This window comes from Oncorhynchus kisutch, linkage group LG16, assembly GCF_002021735.2.
Source record: "Oncorhynchus kisutch isolate 150728-3 linkage group LG16, Okis_V2, whole genome shotgun sequence".
NCBI lineage: Eukaryota > Metazoa > Chordata > Actinopteri > Salmoniformes > Salmonidae > Oncorhynchus > Oncorhynchus kisutch.
This window is the reverse complement of record NC_034189.2, coordinates 37,234,987-37,244,073: the sequence shown is the minus strand read 5'-3', so window position 1 is coordinate 37,244,073 and position 9,087 is coordinate 37,234,987. Positions and strand designations below refer to the sequence as shown.

At 45.9% G+C, this 9,087-nt stretch overlaps 1 protein-coding gene across 1 annotated transcript in view; it reads right to left on the bottom strand.

Moving 5' to 3' along the window:
* LOC109906660 (transmembrane protein 163-like) overlaps window positions 1-9,087 on the bottom strand; it is a 49,025-nt gene that overhangs the window by 8,613 nt on the left and 31,325 nt on the right. The window contains exon 7 of the mRNA XM_020504484.2: window positions 4,374-4,515. Within this exon, the coding sequence (XP_020360073.1) occupies window positions 4,374-4,515 (142 nt within the window). The remainder of the gene's footprint in view (window positions 1-4,373; window positions 4,516-9,087) is intronic.

The following is a 9,087-nucleotide window of genomic DNA, read 5'->3' as shown; positions in this document are numbered from 1 at the left end:
CTGATATTCCTTTTGTTCACAATTAGCCATCTTTTTTTGCTTAAAGAAATTGGGTGCAAGGCAGTTCAATACTGATGACGATTCCTAAGCCATTATCTTCCAATACTGATATGAAGCTGATATATCATGCCATCCCGACACCAAAAACAATTTCTCAAGAATCTTTCATAATGGTTCTTCTAGTTCACCAGTAGTGCTGTCAGGGGACATTTGAATTCCTCTTCCTCCAATGATCGCACATTAGCATGAAGCTTATGCAATGTTCTATATTTCCATAGTTTCTCTTTTAGTTTTCTACAGCGCATTAGTTTCCTCTTGTTCAATGTAAATATGCTCAAATGTGCTTTCATGCATATGTCCAATGTAAATACTTGTCCTCACTGTCAACATGGAAATATTTGTATGAACATAAGATTCAACAAACTGAACAAATTCCACAGACATGTGACTAACAGAAATGGAATAATGTGTCCCTGAGCAAAGGGGGGGGGGGGTCAAAATCAAAAGTAACAGTATCTGGTGTGGCCACCACCTGCATTGCTGTGAGATGTTACCCCACTCTTCCACCAAGGCACCTGCAAGTTCCTGGACATTTCTGGGAGGAATGGGCCTAGCCCTCACCCTCCGATCCAACAGGTCCCAGATGTGCTCAATGGGACTGAGATCCAGGCTCTTTGCTGGCCATGGCAGAACACTGACAGTCATGTCTTGCAGGAAATCACGCACAGAACGAGCAGTATGGCTGGTGGCATTGTCATATTGGAAGGTCATGTCAGGATGAGCCTGCGGGAAGGGTACCACATGAGGGAGGAGGATGTCTTCCCTGTAACACACAGAGTTGAGATTGCCTGCAATGACAACAAGCTCAGTCCGATGATACTGTAACACCGCCCCAGACCATGACAGACCCTCCACCTCGATCCCGCTCCAGAGTACAGGCCTCGTTGTAACCCTTACAGCAGGCCTACAAGCGCTCAGTCCAGCCTATTGCGGAGAGTCTGAACGCTGATGAAGGGATTGTGCGTTCCTGGTGTAACTCGGGTAGTTGTTGCCATCCTGTACCTGTCCCGCAGGTGTGATGTTTGGATGTACCGATCCTGTGCAGGTGTTGTTACACGTGGTCTGACTCTGAGGACGATCAGCTGTCCGTCCTGTCTCCCTGTAGTGCTGTCTTAGGCATCTCACAGTACGGACATTGCAATTTATTGCCCCGGCCACATCTGCAGTCCTCTTTGCAGCATGCCTAAGACACATTGACAGAGAAATAGAGCTTTCCTTGCATGAATCCAGTGGTGGTGACCCTCATCTGACTGGGCAGTCGGGGAGAGAAATAGAGCTTTCCTTGCATGGATCCAGTGGTGGTGACCCTCATCTGACTGGGCAGTCGGGGAGAGAAATAGAGCTTTCCTTGCATGGATCCAGTGGTGGTGACCCTCATCTGACTGGGCAGTCGGGGAGAGAAATAAAGCTTTCCTTGCATGGATCCAGTGGTGGTGACCCTCATCTGACTGGGCAGTCGGGGAGAGAAATAGAGCTTTCCTTGCATGGATCCAGTGGTGGTGACCCTCATCTGACTGGGCAGTCGGGGAGAGAAATAGAGCTTTCCTTGCATGGATCCAGTGGTGGTGACCCTCATCTGACTGGGCAGTCGGGGAGAGAAATAGAGCTTTCCTTGCATGGATCCAGTGGTGGTGACCCTCATCTGACTGGGCAGTCGGGGAGAGAAATAGAGCTTTCCTTGCATGGATCCAGTGGTGGTGACCCTCATCTGACTGGGCAGTCGGGGAGAGAAATAGAGCTTTCCTTGCATGGATCCAGTGGTGGTGACCCTCATCTGACTGGGCAGTCGGGGAGAGAAATAGAGCTTTCCTTGCATGGATCCAGTGGTGGTGACCCTCATCTGACTGGGCAGTCGGGGAGAGAAGGTGCTGCCGCTCTCTTTCACGCTCTTCATGTGTATTCTCAGGTAGCACATCTCAACCAAACCATCGGAGAGACAAAAAAAATGGATGTATTATTTTTAAATCAAGACATTTGGAGGACCAGAAACAAGGCCATTTATTGATGCACAGTATAAGTGCTGTTTGTCTTTCCTGATAAAGCTTGAGGGGAAAATTAAACTAGTTGAAAGTTCAACATGTTCCTCTTCATCCAGGGGAATAGAGCTCTCTGGGCAGGGAGGATCTGGCTGTAAAAGAAACAATTAATCCAAATAGTTTGACATGCTGCCGGATACAGTGTACCTCACTACCAAATAAAAGGTAAAGATGAGCTCTAGCTGCAGACTTCAATTACAATACCAGAAACCAGGTACTGTAGACTGTGGTGAATCACACCATAGATCCCACTAGTCTCTTCACATGCTGTTTCAGTCTCTCTCTGCCTCACGGTGGATGGACATGAAGAAGGACAAAAATACGTTTGCCAATATGTTGAGAACAGCTAGAGGAATGTTGATTATGGCAAAGGCTGGAACTGCATTTCTGATGAGACGGAGGAGCTCTCCTAGTGATATCTTCTCTCAATGTTCCAGGTTCTCAAATGCTGGACATGCTACCAGAACCTGGGATTTCAGGTATCTCTTAGGCATTAACTAAACTAGGCAAAAAAAATAAACGTCCCTTTTTCAGGACCCTGTCTTTCAAAGATAATTCGTAAAAATCCCAAACTTCACAGATCTTCATTGTAAAGGGTTTAAACACTGTTTCCCATGCTTGTTTAATGAACCATAAACAATTAATGAACATGCACCTGTGGAACGGTCGTTAGTGTCTTAACAGCTTACAGACGGTAGGCAATTCATGTCACAGTTATGAAAACCTAGGACCCTAAAGGGGCCTTTCTACTGACTCTGAAAAACACTAAAAGAAAGATGCCCAGGGTCCCTGATCATCTGCTGCGGTTCTACATTCATTGCTTCTGCAACAATTTTTCCCTCTACATACTTTGACATTCCTTTCTTTTCCTGACTGTCCAGAGAATAGTAAAAGTGAAGTAGGTAAAAATCTGTAAAATACACTTCTATTTTTCGAAGCGCGTTATTGACACTTCAGACAATTAGTTTTTATTTAGGAGCAGTTGATTTACTGTGTGAGGGAAACAATTAACTTTTTTACAGTTAACACCAAAAGTGGCTCCACTAATGTTTACAAGCATATTGACCGTTTTGGTCTGAATGTTGCTTTCGGCCCCACCTGGAAAACAATCTAAGTGAAACACTGGCCGTGTTCGTTTGAATCATTTTATTGATGCAAAACGTGGTGAAATCTCCAGCCACTGGGGCATCGGGCAATGTAAAACGTGGTGAAATCTCCAGCCACGGGGGCACCGGGCAATGTAAAACGTGCGCCTCCACTGGTCTCAGCCTCCAGTATTTATGCTGCAGTAGTTTATGTGTCGGGGGGCTGGGGTCAGTTTGTTATATCTGGAGTACTTCTCCTGTCCTATTCGGTGTCCTGTGTGAATCTAAGTGTGCGTTCTCTAATTCTCTCCTTCTCTCTTTCTTTCTCTCTCTCGGAGGACCTGAGCCCTAGGACCATGCCCCAGGACTACCTGACATGATGACTCCTTGCTGTCCCCAGTCCACCTGGCCATGCTGCTGTTCCAGTTTCAACTGACCTGAGCCCTAGGACCATGCCCCAGGACTACCTGACATGATGACTCCTTGCTGTCCCCAGTCTACCTGGCCATGCTGCTGCTCCAGTTTCAACTTCCACCTGACTGTGCTGCTGCTCTAGTTTCAACTGTTCTGCCTTATTATTATTCGACCATGCTGGTCATTTATGAACATTGAACATCTTGGCCATGTTCTGTTATAATCTCCACCCGGCACAGCCAGAAGAGGACTGGCCACCCCACATAGCCTGGTTCCTCTCTAGGTTTCTTCCTAGGTATTGGCCTTTCTAGGGAGTTTTAAATTTGATTTGATTTGATTTGGTATGTACAATGGAGGTTTCTACTCCAAGGGCCTTCTGAATGGTTACAATTTAAAATGACAACATTTCTGTTATTTAAATAAGTGTATTTCTCAGGGGACATAATGTACGTGTGTGTAAAAGTGATTGAATATTATGTTTCTTTTAAATACAGATCTAGGATTAGCTTCCCCTCCCTGACTCCTAACCATTGCCGGACAAAACTGACCCAAGATCAGTGGTTTAGAGGCAGCTTCCCCCTACACCTGGGGTACTCAACTCTTACCCTACGAGGTCCAGAGCCAGCTGGTTTTCTGTTCTGCCTGATAATTGCACACACCTGGTGTCCCAGGTCTAAATCAGTCCCTGATAAGAGGGGAACAATGACAAAATGAAGTGGAACTGGCTTTGAGGTCCAGAGTTGAGTTTGAGGGCCATACACAAAATGTACCCACTTACTTGACCCCGTAAGCCAGGATGATGAGGCCTATCAGGACCCCTATGGACCCGTCCAGGTACCACACTTTGGGATCGTGCTTGAACACCTTGGCACTGATTAGGATGGAGAAGCCCATGACCCCGCCCACCAGGGAGTTGAAACCTGTAGATTGGACAAGACAGGCAGTTTAGTCAACTGTATTATCCCACAGAGGGAAATAGAAATACCTTGAACATTAACAACGAACACATGTACATATATTTCATGAAATTACATGTAGTCTGCCACAGAGTCTTAATCCGAAAGTCCATAAAACAGAATGAACAGAGACGGATTTTGAATCCTTTTCGATTGGGTCTCCTCATTCGATTCATAAGAGCCCACTCAACTGGCTCTCTCTGCACCTCAAAAACACACAGACTGACAAGGACCTCTGCCAGTCTTTTACATACTGTATGTGATAACCAGACTGGGCACGTCAATTACCTCCGTAAAGAATATCATCTATGGCGCTGTATTCCTAGGGGCAATCTGCAGTACTAACAACAAAGGGACACCCCGCCAGTGTTAAACAGCTAAGTGACAGGGCTGGAGAAACGTAACCACTCGAATTGGATGCAAGGACTGAACATCCATGAGATCAAAATTACACGGAGACTACAGTGGTTGTTTACAATTACATTTCTTAAAAACAAGGGAGCAAAACTAGCTTATACTTTGGGCTCCGATGGGGTACAACAGTTGAACTAAGCTTATGAAGCATTTATAAGTTATATTCTTCAAGAATCAATGAGTGATATATACACTGCTCAAAAAAATAAAGGGAACACTTAAACACCACAATGTAACTCCAAGTCAATCACACTTCTGTGAAATCAAACTGTCCACTTAGGAAGCAACACTGATTGACAATAAGTTTCACATGCTGTTGTGCAAATGGAATAGACAACAGGTGGAAATAGGCAATTTGCAAGACACCCCCAATAAAGGAATGGTTCCGCAGGTGGTGACCACAGACCACTTCTCAGTTCCTATGCTTCCTGGCTGATGTTTTGGTCACTTTTGAATGCTGGCGGTGCTTTCACTCTAGTGGTAGCATGAGACGGAGTCTACAACCCACACAAGTGGCTCAGGTAGTGCAGCTCATCCAGGATGGCACATCAATGCGAGCTGTGGCAAGAAGGTTTGCTGTGTCTGTCAGCGTAATGTCCAGAGCATGGAGGCGCTACCAGGAGACAGGCCAGTACATCAGGAGACGTGGAGGAGGCCGTAGGAGGGCAACAACCCAGCAGCAGGACCGCTACCTCCGCCTTTGTGCAAGGACGAGCAGGAGGAACTGACAGAATCCTGCAAAATGACCTCCAGCAGGCCACAAATGTGCATGTGTCTGCTCAAACGGTCAGAAACAGACTCCATGAGGGTGGTATGAGGGCCCGACGTCCACAGGTGGGGGTTGTGCTTACAGCCCAAAACCGTGCAGGACGTTTGGCATTTGCCATTGGCACCCTGTGCTCTTCACAGATGAAAGCAGGTTCACAATGAGCACATGTGACAGACGTGACAGTCTGGAGACACCGTGGAGAACGTTCTGCTGCCTGCAACATCCTCCAGCATGACCGGTTTGGCGGTGGGTCAGTCAAGAGGAAGGAATTGATGCTATGGACTGGCCCGTCCGTTCCCCAGACCTGAATCAAATTGAGCACATCTGTGACATCATGTCTCGCTCCATGCTTTAGTCCAGGTCTGGGAGGAGATCCCTCAGGAGACCATCCGCCACCTCATCAGGACAATGCCCAGGCGTTGTAGGGAGGTCATACAGGCACGTGGAGGCCACACACACTACTGAGCCTCATTTTGACTTGTTTTATGGACATTACATCAAAGTTGGATCAGCCTGTAGTATGGTTTTCGCACTTTAATTTTGAGTGTGACTCCAAATCCAGACCTCCATGGGATGATAAATTTGATTTCCATTGATCATTTGTGTGATTTTATTGTCAGCACATTCAACTATGTAAAGAAAAAAGTATTTAATAAGAATATTTCATTCATTCAGATCTGGGATGTGTTATTTTAGTGTTCCCTTTATTTTTTTGAGCAATATATATATATATATATATATATATATATATCATTCACTTAAGCCTAAAAATGTATGTAGCAATCACAGATTGCCCCTTTGATGGCTTGTTTCATGTCACATCGAGACAAATCTGGTAGGCAAATAACTCCTACTCTATTCTGCTAGCTGTCACTTTCACATACAATTTAACGTACCCCACACACACTTTAATGAGCAAGTGTCTCCATCCAAAGCTGACCTTTCAAACTGGTTTGACGCCAGCCTGTTTGCCACAAATCTCTTATTGAAACGAGAAGGGACATTAAGAGCTCAGCAGCTATGGAGTTGTCAATAAAGACTCATAATTAGTGAACAACTTTCTCAGGTGTAGAAGTAAATAGATGTGCGGCCCAGTACCTGAGGGTGGCCTTGCGGTTAAGGCCGACGCCCTCAGCGCATACTATATGCAATTCACCGGTCTGTGTGGGTAAAAACCAAGCACCTGCTGGCTCTAAAAAAATATAGAAAGAGTGCATATTTGAAATTAAAGGTTTTTAGTTCTATCTGTTTGGGCTTCTTGCGGTCAATTGCAGTCTACAAATGATTTGTAATTATACTGAACAAAAATATAAAACGCAACATGTAAAGTGTTGGTCCAATTAGCTGAAATAAAAACACCCCAGAAATGTTCCATACACACAAAAAGCTTATTTCTATCAAATGTGGACAAATTTGTTTAAAGTGAGCATTTCTCCTTCGCCAAGATAATCCATCCACCTGGTAGGTGTGGCATATCAAGAAGCTGATTAAACAGCATGCTCATCACACAGGTGCATCTTGTGATGGGGACAATAAAAGGCCACTCTAAAATGTGCAGTTGTGTTACACAACGCCACAGATGTCTCAAGTTGAGGGAGCATGCAATTGGCAGCAATGTCCACCAGAGCTGTTGCCAGAGAATTTAATGTTAATTTCTCTAAATAAACTGCCTCCAACGTAGTTTGAGAATTTGGCAGTAAGTCCAACCGGCCTCAACCGCAGACCGTGTGTAACCACGCCAGCCCAGGACCTCGTCTGAGACCAGCCACCCTGACAGCTGATGAAACTGAGTATTTCTGTCTGTAATAAAGCCCTTTTGTGGGGGAAAATTAATTTTGATTTGCTGGACCTGGCACCCAAGTGGCTGGGCCTGGCTCCCAAACGGGTGGGCCTATGCCCTCCCAGGCCCACCTATGGCTGCGCACCTGACCAGTCATGTGAAATCCATAGATTAGAGCCTAATGAATTTATTTCAATTGACTGATTTCATTCTATGAAATGCAACTCAGTCAAATCTTTGAAATGATCAAATCAAACTATTGGTCACATCCGCAATAACATCTGCTAAATATGTGTGTGTAGCGAAATGGTTGTGTTCCTAGGTGCAACACTGCAGTATCTAACAATTCACAACAATACACACAAATCTAAAAGTAAAAATGGAATTAACAAATAAATAAATATTTGGACGAGCAATGTCAGAAGTGGCATTGACAAAAATACAGTATATACACACGAAATGAGTAAAGCAGGTTGTAAACACTAAAGTGACTAGTGTTCCATTATTAAAGTGACTAGTGTTCCATGTCTATGTGTATAGGGCAGCAGCCTCAGGTGCAGGGTTGAGTAACCGGATGGTAGCCGGCTAATGATGGCTATTTAACAGTAATGGCCTTGAGATAGAAGAGGTTTCTCCAGTCTCTCGGGTCCTTGATTTGATGCACCTGTACGGACCTCACCTTCTGGACGATAGCAGGATGAACAGGCCGTGGCTCGGCTGGTTGATGGCCTTAATGATCTTTTAGGCCTTCCTGAGACTTCAGGTGCTATGTGTGTCCTGGAGGGCAGGCAGTGTGTCCGCACCACCCTCTGGAGAGCCCTGCGGTAACGGGCGGTGCAGTTTCTGTACCAGGCGGTGATACAGCCCGACAGGATGCTCTCAATTCTGCATGTGTAAAATTGAGAGGGTCTTAGGGGTCAAGACGAATTTCTTCAGCCTCCTGAGGTTGAAGAGGGGTTGTTGCGCCTTCCTCACCACACTGTGGGTGGACCATTTCAGTTTGTCAGTGATGTGTACGCCAAGGAACTTGAAGTTTTACACCCTCTCCACTGCGGTCTTCTTGATGTGGATAGGGGTGTACCCACTCTGCTGTTTCCTGAAGTCCACGATCAGCTCCTTCATTGTGTTGACATTGAGGGAGAGGTTATTTTCCTGGCACCACTCCTACAGGTCCCTCACCTCCTCCCTGTAGGCTCTCGTCATTGTTTGTAATCAGGCCTACTATTGTTGTGTCTGCAAACTTGATTGAGTTGGAGGCGTGCATGACCATGCAGTCATGGGTGAAAAGGGAGTACAGGAGGGGGCTGAGCACACCTTGTGGGGCCCTTGTGTTGAGGATCAGTGAAGTGCAGGTGTTGTTTCCTACCTTTACCACCTGGGGGTGGCCCATAAGGAAGTCCAGGACCCAGTTACACAGGGCGGTGTTCAGACCCAGGGCCCCAAGCTTAATGATGAGCTTGGAGGGTACTATGGTCTTGAAGGCTGAGCTACAGTCAATGAACAGCATTCCTCTTGTCCAGATGGGATAGGGCAGTGTGATGGGCGATTGCATCATCTGTGGCTCTATTGGGGC